Source organism: Musca domestica, unplaced genomic scaffold (genome assembly GCF_030504385.1).
Source record: "Musca domestica strain aabys unplaced genomic scaffold, Musca_domestica.polishedcontigs.V.1.1 90, whole genome shotgun sequence".
NCBI classification, from domain to species: domain Eukaryota; kingdom Metazoa; phylum Arthropoda; class Insecta; order Diptera; family Muscidae; genus Musca; species Musca domestica.
In genome coordinates, this window is record NW_026712436.1 from 1,506,228 (window position 1) to 1,525,844 (window position 19,617).

The 19,617-nt window shown below is 34.9% G+C and overlaps 2 protein-coding genes across 9 annotated transcripts in view; both read right to left on the reverse strand.

The window, feature by feature from the left end:
- LOC101899622 (supervillin) overlaps positions 1-19,617 on the reverse strand; it is a 668,298-nt gene that overhangs the window by 398,793 nt on the left and 249,888 nt on the right. The gene's annotated exons all lie outside the window — the stretch shown is intronic.
- On the reverse strand, positions 10,424-13,259 carry LOC131806954 (uncharacterized). Its single transcript, XM_059131930.1, has 6 exons — positions 12,577-13,259; positions 12,383-12,504; positions 12,185-12,325; positions 11,913-12,125; positions 11,491-11,841; positions 10,424-11,437 (listed from the first exon to the last, which is right to left on the reverse strand). The coding sequence occupies exons 1-6, from the start codon at positions 12,878-12,880 to the stop codon at positions 11,267-11,269; spliced, it is 1,302 nt and encodes a 433-aa protein (XP_058987913.1). The 5' UTR covers positions 12,881-13,259; the 3' UTR covers positions 10,424-11,266.

The following is a 19,617-nucleotide window of genomic DNA, read 5'->3' on the forward strand; positions in this document are numbered from 1 at the left end:
AATCCATTCAGCATTCAACGACGTCAACGTCATCGTCATGGTAATGAAATGGAATTTTTGTAAATTTCCATTACTCAAGCACTAAATATCCCATTCAGATTGTCAACACTTTATTGTTAAAATGCTGTGATGAAATTTTGTGATTTAATGATGGAATTTTATTTGGGCATTTTTCGAATAACTGTATTTTATACATAGTCAGCAAAGCAGCAATTTGTTGAAGGATGCAACAGGTGTATAAGCTTTAAAAAATAGGATTTGTAATCCGTACACTTTTGCATTATAGGAAATGAAAATCTAATTGCCAAATAATGAGTTTACAGAGATATTTCTAGGGTTTATATGACCTCTCATTATTGATATCGTGAGAAAATTATGGCTTCCATATAGCTTAAACCTTCAATCGGTTGCAACAAATATATATAGGGGTTATAGCTATATCTGAATAAATCTCCACCAATTCCGACAAAGGTAAACGTGAAATCGGAAGTAGATATAAATGGAAGCTACATCTACATTTCAAAACCAGTAAAGAAAGTCTTAAAGTCGGACGGGGCCGACTTTATGATGCCCTACACCACTTTGCTAATTTAGTAGAGCTCCACATAACAATTAAAAGTTTTTATTCTAGAATTCAATAATACAAGCTATGATTATAATTATAATTTAAAGTTCAAAGGACTAAATATGCCGAAGCATTTTGTATCTTTAAAAATCCGGACTTGTATTGCCCATTTGGTGCACAATTAATTTGAAATCGGATAAAAATATATATGGGAGCTATATCCAAATCGGAACCGATTTCGATAAAATTTGGCAAAGATATTTCTAAACTGTATTTGATATGTTTCCCTGAATATCGTTGTTATGGAGTGCATATTAGAGCTGTGGGTAACAAATATGACAAATCGGATGAACAGTATATATGGGAGCTATAGCTATATTTGAACCGATCTTCACCAAATTTGACATACTAGCTTCTAGACTCAATTCGGTCGTAAGTGCCGGACGAAGTTATATATGGGAGCTATATCCAAATCTGAACCGATCTCGATAAAATTTAGAAAATGTATTTCTGAGCTGTATTTGATATGTTTTCCCAAATATTGTTGATACAAAGTGCATATTACGGCTGCGGAGGACAAAAATAACAAATCGGATGAACAATATATGTGGGAGCTATAGCTATATCTGAACCGATTTCGATCAAATTGGGCCTACTTATTTTCAGGCCTCATTTGGCTTGGTGCACAATAAAAGGCAAATCGGACCAAGATATATATGGGAGCTATATCTAAATTTTGACCGATTATCTCCAATTCCAATAGGGTTCGTCCCTGGGCCAAACAAATGATTTGTGCAAAATTTCATCTGGATAGGGCAATAAATGCGAACTGTACTTTGTTTACAAAAATACATGGACAGACGGACGGAAATGCAAAAATCGACTCAGAATGTGATTCTATGCAGATCATCAAAAGGAACTATGGATCTATCTCGTTTCCTTTTGCCTGTTAAAAACAAATGCACAAAGACATAATACCCTGACCACCTTGTGGTGTAGGGTATAAAAAAGGGCCATATTCACGTTAGATCTTAAGTTTAGTCAAACATTGAGATCGCATGTTATAAGTTGACCCAAATGTTGACCTTTTGTGGGAGAGGTACCAGAAGTAGTGGTCCTATATATTCACTCTAGATCTTGCGTCATATCCCATAACAAAATAATTTATTTCAATTTGGCTTTAGAGCAGTTACAGCTTGGTTTGAGAGGGAACTAATACATGGGAGGCATATCCAATTCCGAATCGATTTTCATTAAATTTTACGAATATATTTTAATCTTTCCTATTAAATATCATTGCTATAGATCAATCAATTTTGCTGACAGATGTATACCCTCAGCCAATGTTCGATTATTTAAAAATTTTTTGATTTCTGTTATGATAATTCACTTTATAAACGTTTTCAATATTCAAAACTTTGACCCTTTGTGGGGGTTGGGGGGTACCAGGGCCGATCTCTACAGTCTTTATAACACATCCTGTGTTGATAGAAATATTCAGATGTGCCAAGTCTATGAGCTAATGGATATTCGTTTTATGAGCTAATGGATATTCAAAATTTCGACCTTTTGTGGGGGAAGTACTAGAAGGAGTGGACCGATATACTCCATCTTCTCTCTAGACCTTGGACTAGTAAAATTATTGGGATGTGCGAAGTTTGAAGACAATCGGATTCTTATAAGATTTATAATTATTCAACATTTTGACCCTTTATGGGGGAGGTACTTGATAGAGTGGACCAATATTGTCCATTTTCGTACATGACCTAGCACTGGCGCAAATATTAGGGTTTCAACGTGGGGGGCAAAATCCGATTATCGTTTCTTTTTCTGTGCAGAAAAAATATTTTTTTTGTTAAAAATTTCGACAACTTGTGGAGGAGGTATTAGAATGAATGGACAGATATACTCCATCTAACACCAGACCTTAGGTTAACATAAATACTGGGATGTGTGGAATTTGAAGACAATCGGACTCTTACATCACATTTTATAAGAATTGTAATTATTCAAATTTTTGACCTTAGTGCTGGAGGTACTTGATGGAGTGGACCGATATTGTCGATTTTCGCACCTGACATAGCACTGACACAAATATTAGTATTTGCAAAGTTGGAGCAAAATCTGATTATCCTTTCTCCTTCTGTGCAGAAAATATTTATTTATTTTTTTTTTTTGAAAGTTTTCCCATCTCCGAACTCGATCTAAGTTTGACAAAAATATTACGATGTGCCCAGTTTGGTCCAAATCGGACACTCCCTTCCAGAGTTATTTCGGTGAGGGACGTTTTGGCCGTATCAAATAATATTAACCCTCTGTAGCGATATGACTGAGGGTATAAACAATATATATCGGAGCTGAGTTCCACCAAATGGAATTTGGCAGAGGTATTTCTGGGCTGTATCTGACATCCGGTACCAAATATCATTGTTGTCGAATGCATATTACGAGTGTGATGGACTGAATCACAAAATCGGATGCAACATATGCTATATCTGAACCGATTTTCTCCAACTCTGATGTTCCTACTTCTAGACTGAATTCGGTCGGATGTATCAAAGTGCAGGTCATTTCGATTTATATTGGCCATTTGATGCATAATTTACCCGAAATCGGTTGAAGATATATGGGAGCTATACTTAAATCTGATCCGATTCACACCAATTTCATCAGGGTTCGTCCTTGGGTCTAACAAATATTGTTTGGAAAATTTAATTACAATCGGATAATAAATGCGACCTACAAGAATACATGGACTGACGGACGGATGAACTGACATGCAAAAATCGACTCTGAAAGTGATTCTATGAAGATCCTCAAAAGTAACTATGGGTCTAACTCGTTTCCTTCTCCATGTTACAAACAAATGCACAAAGACATAATACCCTTACCCCTATGTGGTGTAGGGTACAAAAATGAAGGGGAATCCTCTATTTAGGTCACTTAGCAATGTAAACTCTCAAAACACCGATATTGATGTCTTCCATTTTAGCTCTTCTTTTATAATCCGCTGGATATTTTCTACAAATATTTTGCACCGTGTATTAAAAATGTTAAATGAAGTAGTGTGTCGATATTGTCCTTCTTCGTTCAGTTGTCCATTTGCAAAGTTTGCACAAAATTAAAGGATCCTATGACCTAAACAATTTTCTTTAAAAATGTTGACTTTTGCCCATCCCCAAATTCGAAGTTAGTTTGATACAACAATTTTGAACGAAATCTGATATTTCCTTCGAGAGTTATCGTGAGCACCAGCCAGAGAAACGGACAGATAGAAAGTTCTTTACGAAAAAAATTTACTAACAAAGCTTGTCCGTAAAATTTTTTATAATTATTTAATTATTAATTACTTTATATTCTGAAATGCCATCGAAGTAAGCAAAACAATTTTCCTCGCTTCCATTATTTAAATTTAATTTATTTTTACCTGCCATTCATTATATTTTTCCGACTGCATTAAAATGTTGGTTCCACGAAATAATTCCATTTGTGTGTTGATTTTAAAGCTAGCAGAGGAAAAGCGACATACAGCTTAAGGAGAAATACATTCTGGCCGAACGAACGAAATTGATGTTACCAGGGTGGGGAGGTGGCATATGACATAGTCAACATAAGCCAAAAAGGCCACAATGACAAACAGGAGGATAAAGAGTTTGGTAACCATGAATGACGATGATTGCGATGCTGCTGACAATGTTGATGAAAATGTTGTTGGTTGCAACGAGAACCCCAAAATTTCACCGAAAAATGTGTTCCAATACCAAAAAACACACACCCACCCACCGTCAATTCTCCGTCTACCTTCCCAACAGAGGTGTATTTCGTGGCGCATGGCGAAAATATAAAATTGCAGGAATCACTTTTCTCTACTGGATGTTGGGGTTATAAAATTTAATATTAAAGAAATACGACAAGAAAACTACTTGGGAGAAAAACATTTTCAAATAACACGATAAGAACGTCAAGCAACCAACCACTCGGTATGGGTTTGAAGAGATGTGATACCATGAAAGTATGGCAGCATAGCCGTTAAAGCTATCAGTTGCAATGCTAAGGCCAACAACTGGCATTAGGCAAACGGCAAACGCTTATGGTGATGGCTACGGCGATGACGTTGTCAACAATTTTTTCTTCAATTTTTTATTTTTTTGGTTTGAATGAGGCGAGGTTAATAAAAATCAAACACTTGGAAACTGCAGCCCACTTAAGTCTAACAAGAGAAAATTACAAATTTATGACACTTTGTTGGTTGGTTATTTTGTGAGTGTGTTGAAATTATTTTGTTTTTTTTTTTTTCTAATACCCAGATTGGTTTTCAGAGATTGTCAGCATTGAATATAAGACTTGATTTGGGTATAAAAGCCAAACTATTGAAATAAAATAAAATGGGCAAATAGTTGTGGCAAAAATTGTAGCTGTGATTAATTTTATAGAAAAATATTGATAGAACGTAACTTATATCAAGAAATGGTCGAAGAGTTGCTCCACATGTGAAGAAGTCAACATTAAAGGAACAACTAAACGGAATATTAAACATAACTTCAAATTCTCAAATAAACAGAAGGTGCAATTGTTTCGATATTTTAATTTGAGGATAATTTTCAAACAAACGGCTAGATAGGTCTATCATTTAATACGGGCGAAATAACGGATTTAGACCTTAGGTCTCTTTGGACCAAACATGTTTCAGGATATTTGGAGTTAATCTAGCGATGTCCGTCCGCCCGCCTGTCTGGCGGGTTGGCACAATAACTCTCGAAGGGAGCATCCGATTTGGTCCAAACTTGGTACGTCGTAATATTATTATAAAACTTAGATCGAGTTCGGAAATAGGCAATATCGCGTCAATCTTTCTGATACCTCGTCTACAATGAGTCAAAATTCTTACAGAAAATAATTTACCTTATAGAACTAGGAAAAATCATCTGTTTTTGTGGGATTTGCAAATCCCAATATTTTTATCAATACATCATCCTCTCCCACACAGGGTCAGCATTTTGAATAGTTATTACCCTTACAAAATGTGAAATAAGAGTGAAAATTTCGCATGCCTGAATATTTTTATGAACTCAAAATCTAGTACGAAGGTCCACTAGAACGGACCACTCCTTCCGGTACCTCCCCCACAACGGGTAAATTTTTTATACCCTCCACCATAGTATGGAGGGTATATTAAGTTTGTCATTCCGTATGCAATACTTCGAAATACACACTTTAGACCCCACAAAGTATATATATTCTTGATCAGCATAAAATTCTACGTCGATTTAGAGATCCGCCTATCCATCTGTCCGTCTGTGGAAATCACTCTAGCTTCCGAACGAATTGAAGTAGATTGATCAAATTTTGCTCAAAAGTATGTTATGTCTGCAGGACTTTTGGTATTGAAAATGGGCCATGTAGGTCAACGTTTTGGTATAGGCCCCATATAACGGTACCTCCCGATATTCGGTATTTTAATGATTTTAGCGTATTTATTCACCGGAATTGTTTCAAATTGGTAGTTGTATTTGAAATTCATAATTGATACTACAGCCTAAGACAGAAAATTGTCTCTGTAGGTCCACTTCTTCGTAGAGCCCCCATATAACGGTTCCTCCCGATATTCAGTATTTTAATGATTTTATGGACATTTTTCACCAGAATTGTTTCAAATTTGGTATTTGAAGTTCTTAATGGATACTATTGAATATGACAGAAAATTGTCTGTGCAGGTCCATGTCTTCGTATAGCCCCCATATAACGGTACCACCCGATATTCGGTATTTTTATTTTATCGACATTGTAACCGATTTTTTTAAGTTTTGCATTTGAATATTGTAATGGCTTACGACAAATGTTACCTACGCAGGTTCATGTCCTATTATAATAGCAACATTCGCTATTTTTAAGATTTTAAAAGAATTTTTAACGGATTTTATTTTTTTTGAGAATTGCTAAAATCGTTCCAAATGGTGGATTGTATTCAAAGTTCGGCCCGGCCGAAATTACAGCTTTTTTACTTGTTTAAATCTCATATCACATAAAATGCGAAAAAAAAGCATCCGATATTTTTTAAATTTCACCTACAAAATTTCTTCCTACACAAGATCTGTTGTGAAGAGGATAAATATCGACCGACCGCTTCTAGTACCTCTCCCACAAAGGGTTACAATTTTTAATACTTCTTTGACTCATAACTGACAGACTGCGCTTGAAACTAGAATCTTGAAATTTTGCAGGATGGTCAGTTTTGGTGCGTAGGCTGTGATAACCCTGGTTTTCGGAAATTCCTAATAAAAGGATACGAAAAGTACTAAAATGTACTAAATATTGAAGAATTTGTATTGGACAAACGAAATGAGCTAGAATTTGGAATGAGAGTCACTGATGGAATGCAGGGCACATGTATCAAAGCCTTTTTGGAAATTCGAACTTCAATGTTACTAAGGGTTCTAAAATGGTACTTAACTTCTAAAATGGTAACATTTAGTATTATGTCAACAGATAGAGCTAAAATCTTGAAATTTGGTAGGAAGTTTATATTTGAATCTGGTTTTGCAAATCTGTACTAAGTGTATGAACTGTACTGAATGGTACTAAATTTGGAACAGCTTGGTTTAGGGTGAACCGATAAAGCTGGAATTTTGAAATTTTGTATTGGGGTGATAAAGAGGTGGTTTTGGCAGTGTGTACCACAAGTGCACAAAAAGTATTAAATATTACTATATTTGGTATAATTTGGTATTGGGTGAACAGATAGTGCTTAAAGTCTGAAATTTTGTATTACGGTCGCATTTCATGTGAAGCCTGGACATATGGAGATGGTCTCGGAAATGTGTACTATAATTGTACGAAAAGTACTAAATGGGCGAAAGGATAAAGAAGGAAGTAGAACCTTAAATGTATTTCAAAGCAATAAATATTATGCCATTGGTGATGGTATAACGGGGCTTACACCCCACCTGGAATGGTACATTTTTAGATAATTTTTTGAAAATTTTGATTGAAAATCAAATTTTTTGTTTTGCTTGTTTTGTTGGTTTCGAATCTCTATTCTCGGTACTAAATACAGGTATTGCCTTCTTGAGAATAAAATATTTTTTTTTTTTTTTTGGAATGCACTTTTAGTACCAGACAAGTTAAAAAGCTGTAAGTTCGGCCGAGCCGAACTTTGAATACCCTCCACCATTTGGAACGAATTTGGACATTTTCAAAAAATAAAATCCGTTAAAAATTCTGTTAAAATCTTAAAAATACCGAATACAGCCGTTATTTTGTGGTCAATTCGATGTGGACCTACATGGGCTTTGTTTGTCATAAGCCATTACACCCAGAGAAAAAATGACAACATCCGTGTATGAAATGACCACATCCGTGTATGATAGTGTATCAACCACGTTTGGTGTCAAAATGAGCACGCTGTTGTCATTTTGACACCGAGATTTTGGCAACGATTTCAACAACAGATGTGCATGAAATGAGCACATACGTGGTCATTTCGAGCACGCCCCGTTGTCAGATTGTCAACGCTTCGTTGTCAGATCGTCAACGCTTCGTTGTCAGATTGTCAACGCTCCGTTGTCGGATTGTCAACGCCCGTTGTCAGATTGAAATCAATGGTGGTCATTTTTTGATATCCGTTCCTTTTCCATTTTATACCCTTAGTAGAAGAAACGACATTTTTTGAAAAGTATTTTATTGAACGAAACCAATTACATAAATTCAATATAAATACATATTTGATTTAACAAAACAATTCGAATTACATATATTCAATGTATAGAAACAAATTAAATTAACTTAAATCTGAAATAAACTTTTCCATTATTCATAGGATATAAGTGAAATGGGTAAGTAATAAAATCTAAAATTGGTATTAAAAAAATTGTATCCTCATTCAGAGAACCAACTTCATACGATTGTAAATGGTAATCAAAGTTTTTAACTTTTACTTGGTTACATAAAATGTAAACATTTTCATTTTCAATTATTAAATGTTTAATTTTGAAAAGTTCAATTGCGGCATTATTTGTTGCTAAATAATAGTTTTTTTTATACCTAGTTCCCTTAAAAAAAATGTCATCAGACACTTTGCAATTTTGGTAATTTAAAACTGGCTTACTTTTTTTGTAACAATATTCCTCTTTTGCCAAATCTTCGATGGTATGCGTATTAATGATAACATTTGGTTCTAAGTTATCTTCGTGTTTTAATAAAAAATTGGAAAATTTCAATCCAGACTTAATAGATAATGAACGACAGGGATTTACTCTTGATGTAGTATTTCCTAAATAGGCTTTTGCTTCCTTGTGTTTAGCTTCGAATCTCATGCTCCAGAGATATTTAAGGGGACCACATTTTCGGATAGCTGTGGGATAGTGGACAAGAAAGTGGTGTTTCGGTTTTAACGAACCGTATAATGTTATATAAAGTGAATGGTGATCTCTAATTAATTCTTCCAATTTTATTAAATCGTCTTCTATATAACTTGGTCTTAAAAGTAAATCGATTATTTGTAATAATATTATAAAAACTTTCCAGTGATCGTTGGAGAAAGGAATTAAATCGCCTACCATTAAAGGTAAAAAATTAGTAAAACACATAGTTTCACTAGCTGTCATTTTTAAGTTATAGTTTTTCAATCTACATAAATCTAGTGGTCCAGATTTATTTCCCACTTCAATTTCTCCAAATTGGAATAAAGATTTTCTGCTGTTAATACAATCTAACGTAACAATATTTTCTTGAATCAGCCCGAGAATTACATTAGACATATCGTAGACACATATGCCCTCGAAAATGTCATGCATAATATCAAAACAAAAATTTTCAGTGACGTTAAAATTTGGTAAAGATTCGAAGATACACTTGTTTTTAATACCTGTTTCTTGAAAATTATTTTCCAATACATTTGAGTTGTAATTCTCTTGGTTTCTTAAACTATCTAAATGCTGAATTGCGTCGAATTGCATTTGGGACTTTTTTCTTCTACATACCCGGCAAAATCTTTTAGAGTTAAATGATTGCACGTAGCCTAAAATACTATTAACTGCTAAATTATCTCCAATAATTACACCTAAAATAAAATGCACCTTCTGAACACTTTGTTGAACACAAATTTCAACCCCTTCTTCTAGAATTTTTAACTCTTCTACAAGATTGTGAAATGAAACTTCATTTCCACGTTCTTTTAAATCCTTTGATGGTATAAACGCAGCAGTTAATATATAATCAAGTTTTGACAACAAGTGCTGTGGCATTGAAGGAAAGCTAATATAACAACCACATATGGAAAATGTATGGGTTCCAAGAGGATTATTAATTTGAAAATCATCCATGTAAAGGACATAGGGAATAACTAAATTGTACTGATATTTTAATAATTTAGTTTTATATAACTCACCGTTTGTAAAATTTTGTAAAACAGGTGAATTTAGGAATTTTTTGGAGTTTTCTAATGTCAAATCTAAGAGATTTGGAATTTTAAAAAGGGCACTTATCATGAATTTCAGTGGCATTATATAAATATTGGATAACTTTGGACCTAAACTGGGATTTCCGCTGATAACAATTTCCGAGACTTGATTGCTAATTACATAAACCTTTGGATCATCATAAAAGTTTAGTTCTTTTAAAATTTTTAAAAGTCTATATTCCGTTCTAGTTTCTTCGAAAGGATTTTTACAAAAGTTTAGTAAGTACCTTAAGTCTTCATAATTTGGATGATCAGTTATATATTTTTCAATTGTACATGAAATGGATGAAAGCAGAATTGAAACAGAATGTTGTATTTCTATAACATGATTTCTAGGCATATAGCTTTGACCATGTAATTGTAAAGACAGATATAAGGTTTTCTTTTTCAAAACATTTAAATCCTTTTCTATTGTATTGTTGTTAATAACAGTTTCACTGTTTGTATAATCATTTTCTTTTGATGATGACATTTCAACTGGCACATTAATGGCTTTAACCATTGGTGGAGCTTTTGTGTGATTCTTGTGAAGTTTTTCTAAATGAATTCTGAATGACGTAAATTTTGTAAATGTTTGCTTACAGTTGTCCTGAACGCATTGTACTTTTAAAAATTTAGTGGACATTAAATGGTCTGTTTTCAAATGAGCTATTAAAAGATTTGCCTTATCAAAATGCTTACGGCAACGAAAGCAAATATACATTTTGAATTGTACTTTAATTATTGTTGCAGAAATTAATAAGTGAAGTCAAATTAACTGATTTTATATCATATACAGTATTAATTTCATAAAAATATTTTTGGATAAAAATCCATGGAATTTGGCAGGCATTTGGATATTTTAAAGAAAGTGCATGAAAAATTTTAAAACATGTATCTAAACATTCGAGGAACGATTGAAATTTTAACAAATTGTGGTTAAAAAAAACATAAAAACCTTTTATATTGAAATCGGACAAACCCTCCACAATTATAAATGGCTGTATAGTTAATCCAGCATTGTAATACTTTTCAGTGACTGTATCAATTTGCCTTTTATAATCGTTAATTGTCGGTAGTCGCAGTACGAAACTTTCCTGCGAATCAGCTATTGTTACTTTTTTTCGTAATTTACCGTTTCCACATTTAAACCTAGCAGGTGATGGTAAAACTGAATTCAACAGTATTGCGTATATATAATCTTGAGCATCTGCAACCGAAATATAAAATAAATATTACTTTTAATGTTTATGATAAATCAGGAATTAAAATTTACCTATGCTGCTTGCCGTCAAAACATTTGCGAAGAGTTGTTTGCAATGTTCGTTATGAATATTTTTCCCATAATAATTGTAAATTTTTTTCTTAAATTGGTCCCATTTAGAAAGTAGAAGATTGCCTTTCTGTGGATACATAATATCGAAATCAATGTTGACCTAAAACGAAACATTAGTATCCATATACAAATAAATAGCTCATGGCTACTTACCAATTCTGAAGCTCTTGCATCGGACAACTTCGTCCATTCAAGGAGAAATGTATGGCTACTTAAATTTTTTATATCTCTTTGCCGTATGTTAAAAGATCTTTTCCATTTTTCGCAGATCGATCCCCAATCATTACATTCTCTTAGTAAGGAAGCTTTCAATGAATTTTCAACTGATTCATCAATTTCGGGAACATCTTTGTTACAAAAATTAGGAGATGTGTGAGTTGCTGCTTTGCTTGTGCTAGGCTCGGAAATCAAAAGCTTTATTCTTTTGGACTTCTTGTTTCTATACTTGGCATAAAGTTTTCCGCTTGCGTTGTTCTTTCCTTTTCTTGAAATGTAATAATAATCCTAAAAATAAAGACATATTATAAGTTAAGAAACTACATAATCAGATACGTTGTTTATATTGTTAATCTTACCCTCATTTCGTTTTCAAGAGGAAAAACGGAACAAATTTCATCCAATATGCGCATATAGTCTTGAGTGTAAAGAGTAACATTGTTGGTTAAAATATCTTCAATAATTATATTAATTATATCATCTCTTTGCTCGTCACTTAATTTCTTATTAACGCTACTACATTCAAGCGCTAGTTTCCCCTTCGAGGTATGTGTTAACAATTCCGTTAGATCCTATATTAAATAAAAAAACTACATTAACTATGCTTACACAAATATTACTCTTACCTTACCTCTGACAAAATTCCTTTGGCTTTTGAGCAGTTCGAACCTGTAGTGTCGGGAGTACCAGGAGTACTTGCAGGTGTCTCGTTGCGTTTCCACCATTCACCTATTTTAGATGGAACTGACATAGTTTCGTCATCAATCCCGAGCTATTGTTATGACAATATTAATACTGAGTTCAACTCTGTAAAACAAATAATACGTACCTTTCGTTTTTTCCAAGCAAAGAGCTTTTCTCTGAATTCAACACGCAGTCCCAATGGTGGCACTGCTTCCTTTAAATCTTCTTTTTTCAAGTACTGCAAGCTGCGAAATGTTACATGTGATGCTAAAAGAACAAAAAAGAAAATTCTTTGTTAATTACACTGATTAACTGAAAAATTCATTTTTATTTACTTACCTTTTAATTGTTCAAAAAGCGACTCCATATTTATTCCTTTTAAGAACTCCCTTAACATATAATCGTCCTCATTGTTTTCCGCATCTTGACTGCTGCAATGGTTTGTATCGCGAACCACAACAATATTGCCATCGATTTCTAACAACTCACCAATGATATTTTGAGGATCTTGCGAATTATTATTCATTTTCAATAAATTTTTTGCACAATGCGTCCTTTCTCTTTCAATAACACGGAAAAAATGGTAAATATGCAGCCGATTGCACACGAGTAAAAAAAATGACAACGGTGGTGCATGATTCATACACGGTAGTTGCTAAAATGGCAACGATCGTGTACGATTCATGCACGTCGGTGTACAAAGTAACAACGGTGGTGCATCATTATGCAGGTGGTGGTGCATAATTCATACACGACCGGTGTCATATTGACAACGACCGTGTGTGAATCATGCACCACCGTTGTCATTTTTTACTCGTGTGTAATCGGCTGCAATTACCAATATTACAAATGGACAAATTAAGCACGGCTGTTGTTGGTACCGAAAGTTGACCACGTCTCGGTGTCAATTTGAGCACGTTCGTGCACAATTCACCAACAGCCGTTGTTGAAAAATATAACAACGGGTCGTTGCGAAAATGACAACATACGTGCTTGATTTCGCAACGGGATTTTTCCCTCAGTGTACCATATTCAAATTCGAAACTTGAAATCGGTGAATAATGTAGCTAAAATCATTAAAATACCGTATATAGGGAGGTACCGTTATATCAGAGCTATACGAAGACCTGGACCTGCATAGACAATTTTCTGTCATAGGCTGTAGCATCCATTACGAACTTCAAATACGCGTCTCAAACAATTTCGGTGGGTATTGTACCTAAACTCGTCAAAATACGGAATATAGGGATCCACTGATTATACGGCCTATACGAAGACTTAGACCTGCATAGACAATTTTCTGCCACAGACTGTACGAACTCTAAATACGTAATTTGAAACTGCTCCGGTGTGTAATGTTGCTAATATCATCAAAATACCGAAAATAGGGAGGTACCATTATATGGGGGCTATATGAAAACGTGGACCTATATGGCCAATTTACGAACTTAACCTGCCTACTGTCAAAATAAGCATGTGTGCAAAATTTTAGCCTTCTAAATCAATTCGTTCGAAAGACAGCGTGATTACAACAGACAGACGGACATAGTCGTATCGACTTCGAATTTTACGCTGATCCAGAATATATATATATACTCTGAATTTTGTACGGGAACAAATGCAAATCAATGCGAATAATCCGTTGTGAAGTGGACCGAGCCATGCCCAACTGCTGAGAACGGCGTTTTTGGGATGTTCTTGGGGACCTCTCAACACTGGCTCGTACGGCAGCGATATTCTCGGCCGATCGCCTTGGTCGACTTTAATATGGCCTCTTCGGATTAGAAAGAGATTAATGGTGTTCTTAGAAGGCGCACTTCTCACATTTTTTAATGTTTTAAAAGCACGTTGAGTTTTCACAACTGAATTCTTCTGTTGAATGTAAATTTCAGAGCGCTCGCGTGGCGTGTATTGGTTCATGGTAAAAATCTGCTTGGACTGACGCTTCAAACGCGGTATGTCATTAAGCGATGTGACATCTCTGTCAAAAGTTATGGCGTTGCCAGATGGGTTCGTCGAATATGGGCAACCCTGTATGTATTTCGAGGTTTTACAAACGGAATGACAAAGTTAATATACCCTCCATAGTATGGTGGAGGGTATAAAAAGTCCTAACACGAACTGTTGGGATTAATTTAAAATTAGAAGGTGAACCTCTTCCTGACGAAGAGCGGGCACTAACTAGTGATATATAAATCGCATAAGCAGCAGTGTACTGATAATTGTACCGAATTATAGTCCATTAAAAAATATATTTTTGAAATATTTAAAAAGCTACAGTCCGGTGGGGCCAACCATATAGAACCCCACCCCACAAATATTTATAACATGAAACTTTATTTATGCTATTCCAATAAACATTACTTTACAATATTAAACAAAAAACAACAACTTCAACAACACTCTGGCAGTTAGATAGGCTAAAGCAACAACATAAAAAAGTGTTCATTGGTTAACGCCTCTATTGAAATTTATTTTGAATGTAAAAATAGATAACTACATAATTCAGTAGATTGAGCTTATGAGCGTGAGTGCGAGTGTGTGTGTGTGTGTTGAAGCATGTGAACACTTAACAAGCTGCAGTTTGGTAGTAGGATGAAAGAAATAAGTAAAAAAGCAACGACAACGCCATACATAAACACCATGAACTAAGCACTAAAAAGTCGGCATTTTGCCATGACATGTTCCACACTTTGGAGGAAAAAAAGACGCAGCAGACAAAAAAGTGCTGCAGCAAACGCGGGCGATGAAAAAAACTAGGTTGCATTGATAAGCAAATCGGACAAAAAACAATGACGAAACGGGCAGAGCGCTGTGGATGCAAAGCAAAAAATAGCTAATCGAGTTTATGTAGGTATGTAGAACGAACATATGATAGGCTAATCCCCCCCTCACCTGCCCACTGCTATTGGTTCCATTCTATGTCGCATTCGCTTCATAAAAAATGTGTGTTTCTTTTCTCTGGTGCAAACAAACAAACAACCAAAATGTAAAATAGGTACATATTTACATCAAATACACGTGTCCACAACCTTGCTTACATTACAGAAAAAGGTGGTAAATTTTAAATCGATTACAGATTTTAATTGAATTGAAAATAGAAAATAAAAGATTTTATACCTGCGATTTATAAATAAGCAGCAAAAACACCCTAATCCATAATAATAGACAAAGTTTCGAAAGGGTATACATTTTAAGCCTTGCACAATTTTAAGACCCAAAATGTGTATGGCGAACTTTACAACTTCGAAATACGTAAAAGCTCAATTGGATTGGTATCTTCAGTTATTTTTAATATATATTGGGGTGTAGTATTGGGCGAATAACCCAGGAAAGGGTAATGTAAAGAAACCACTTCTGCATCACCAGTGGATTGAAAATAATGGATTATTCCTTTACCAATTACAAAACAACAGACCTTGTTTTCGTCATTACCAAGTACAGAAAAGGTCGTATCAGACTTCCAACTACGAAACTGAAGGTTGGCGAACGAAATAAAAAGTATTAAAATACGATAAGTTTTTATTGCAGTTGTGAGACTTTACATAACCATTTATGGTGTGTTGCTTATACCATCAGTCATATGGCTACAGAGGATATATATCATTTGATACGGCCAAAACGTGCCTCATAGAAATAAGGGTTTTGGACTGTAGGTCTGAAAGGTCATTCAATTTTGTGCAATCTTTGCACATTCCAATATTTTTGCCAATTTTGTCCATTTTAGTATCTGATCTAGTACTATCAGATGTTAAAATGGACACAATAGGTCACCTCCATCAAGCACCTCCCCCACAAAGGGTCAAATTTTCGAATAATTATAAATCTTATAAAATGTGATCTCAAATCTGAATATTTTTACTAACAAAAGATCTGGTGTGAAGATGGGATTTATCGGAATAGTCCTTCTGGTACCTCCCCAACAAGGGGTCAACATTTTGAATAACCATGAAGCGAAATGAGCATCCCATTCTTTTCAAATTTCACATATTCCAATACTTCCACTTGAGAAAAAACTGGTATGAAGATGGTAGATATCGTACCACTCCTTTTAATACCTTCCCCACAAAGGGTCAACATTTTGAATAATTATAACGTTTATAAAATTCGAACTAAGAGTCCGATCATCTTCAAATTTCGCAAATTTCGATGGTTCCACTAACACAAGGTCTGGTATGAAGAACGGATTGAACGCACTACTCCTTCTAGTACCTCCCCTTTGTGGGGGAGGTATATTTGGAATAACCATTAAGCACATAAAACGCAAAATGAGCATTCGATTACTTTCAAACCCAGAACATTCCAATACTTCTATGAACACAAGATGTATTATGAAGATGGACAATATCGGGCTACTTCTTCTGGCACCTCTCCCACAACGGGTCAACATTTTAAATAATTAAAATTCTCATAAAACACTTCGGTATTTTTTAGTGCCAACCTTGCTTTCTAAAATACTCCAGACACAATAGTCCAACGGATTGGTATCCGGATATTTTGGTGGCCATCAATACGAGCGGAGAGCGACAATCGGCTGTTATGGTGTGGGCCCCACCATCACCATGCCGGCCCTTTAGTTCTGGTGGCCAACCGAATGTCCACATTTTCACCTGATTTCTTTGGCAAGTAAACTCGATCATTTTGTTCTTACCAACTGCTGGACAACGAATGTTTTCTCATTGGAGAAAACCCAATTCGGCAGTTCACCACTTTCGGCCAAGCGAAGCAACTCTTTAGCTCTTTTGAGTCTATTATCTTTCTGTTGCGGTGTAAGTTCTTGGACTTTTTGGAATTTCAATGGCTTTACAACTTTCGGAAATTGTCAGTATATGAGGACTATACGAAACTCTGAACCTTTAAAAAAGAAAACACCCATATCAGCGTTTTAAAAGTTTACTTCCCAAAGTAACCTAAGTAGAGAAGGCAAACTTTCAACATCTACTACATTTTTTGAAATTTTCGAATGAAGATTTTTTTATTTTTTCGACGAGAAACAACCTTTCTCAATGCCAATCATCCTAGACAAAATACAAATTCTTATGACAAATTTCAAAGCTCTATATAAATAAGAAGGGGTCTCTAGCGTGACAGACGGAAGTAGCTAAATCGGTTTAGACTTCTTTCGGCATATATTATAAAGTAGAAGGACAAACTTAAAATGACTCCCGGTTTACGATAGCTAGCATATAATTTGTGACAAATTGTCTGAGATCGTGAAAGCATCGCCGACATTGTTATCTAGTGTGACTTACAGAGAATCCGTACGAATCATACTTTGCTTGTCATGCCATACCACGAAGTGAATGAGAATTATTTTCCAATAAACTACAAATTATAATTTCCGTCCATATGCAGTATAGATCTTGAAATGAGGCTGGAGATATTAGAAGTGTACGAAACCATAACGTCAAGATTCATGGTTTACCATATTACCAGCATTTTGGAGATTTTTTTTATTTTGTTCTTTAATTATCTAAATTTATTTTCATTAAATCTACAAATGTATCAAGTCATAAAAAAACTTTTTTTTCTTTACGAAAACAAAAAAGTCGGCACTGAACTATGGAAATTATTCCTATTCAAAAATCGCGTGTTCGACTGCTTGTTATGGAAATTGCAAACTTGCAGAATAGACAAGTAGTAGATTAGTTGGAACCTGTTTTATAACAAATTACTTCAACTTCTGATTTGTCGGTGTTCGCCAGCAAATGAAAATGAAAAATTTATAATCTACATTTGCCATTAATTAAAATTATGGCATTGGTTTAAGATAAGCTCGCAGCTCAATTAATAAATAAAACAAAATGCAACGAAACGCAGAGCAGTCGACTGACGGCATCCATGAAAAGCTAACCGAGCTAAGTCGGAGTAATTTGCATAATTATGTTATAGATCATGGATAATACCCACAGCTGTTAACTTTTTCACTTATGGCCAACAACATGGGTTAAATACTAGTCGGTAATAGACATTGGAAAATGGTGTTGAGAAAATTTTCAATTTAAGATGGTAAGGTGAGCCATGCATTCAAGTTGCACCATTTTTGCAATTCATTTGGCTTGATGGAGAACTATTAAACATATATTAGCTTAAATTGCAGCGGCAACAAGGTGAGAAGTAATTTGCAATTTCTCTAAAATAATAAATTGATGTTAACCAAGGCCGTACTTTTATGGTCATATTTTCTAATTCTGGCTGAAAGTGGAATGGGGTCAAGTTCTTGCATCAAAAAGGCATAGCTTGAAATGAATTTCAAAATGTTATTTTTTTAGTTTTTTTTTTTCAATAAAAATCGAAAGTGAGGATAAGACCCCAGTATAATAAACATTTTTATCAATTTAGAATACACATTCACAAATTTATTTCGATGGACATTTATTTAATGAAATATACATCATACCCCTTTAATACATCATATACCCTTTAAGAACTCAAATCGGTAGGTGCGAAATAGAGGACCTACAATGATTTTTATACCCACCAATATACTATGAAGGGTATATTAAATTTGTCATTTCGTTTGTAACTCCTCGAAGTACTAATGTCAGACCCAACAAAGTATATAAGGGTGAGCATTTTGGTGAGAATTTTCCAGAAACAAACTTATTCGTGATGGAATTAAAGCGTGATAGTGTGATTTCTTTGTATTTGGCTGGAAAACCATAAGTGGCTTTCGTTAAAGCACCCTAGCATTTAGATGTGAATAAATCGTTTGTGTCTCATACCATCGCTCTTTACTGTGATACTGTTATCGTAACTCGACGTAAAGGAAGTGGACGGGAGAAAACACCAACATAAGCGGAAATGGTTCAAAAAGTAAAGAAGCGAATTGATCGAAACCCGCATCGCAATGGTCGAAAAATGGCTCGTGAGCTGAACATATCGCAATATTCCATTCGGCAAACATTTTGAAAAATGACCTTGGGGTAAAGCCTTTGAAATCCAAAATGTGCAAGAACTTATACCGCAACAGAAAGAAAATAGACTCAAAAGAGCTAAAGAGTTGCTTCGCTAGGCCGAAAGTGGCGAACTGCCTAATTGGGTTTTCTCCGATGAGAAAACATTCGTTGTTTAGCAGTTTGTAAACAAACAAAATGATCGTGTTTACTTACCAAAGAGATCAGCTGAAAATGTGCACCTTCGGTTGGCCACCAGAACTCAAGCGCCGGTCATGGTGATGGTGTGGGCCGCCATAGCAGCCGATGGTCGCTCTCCGCTCGTATTAATCGACCGTGGCATCAGAATAAATGCCGAATATTATCGCGAAAATATTCTGGAGGGTGTATTAAGGCCTTGGGCACGCAAACGGTTTGACCGCAGACCTTGGACATTGCAACAGGACTGGTTTCCAGCGTACAATGGCCACCAATATCTCCGGAT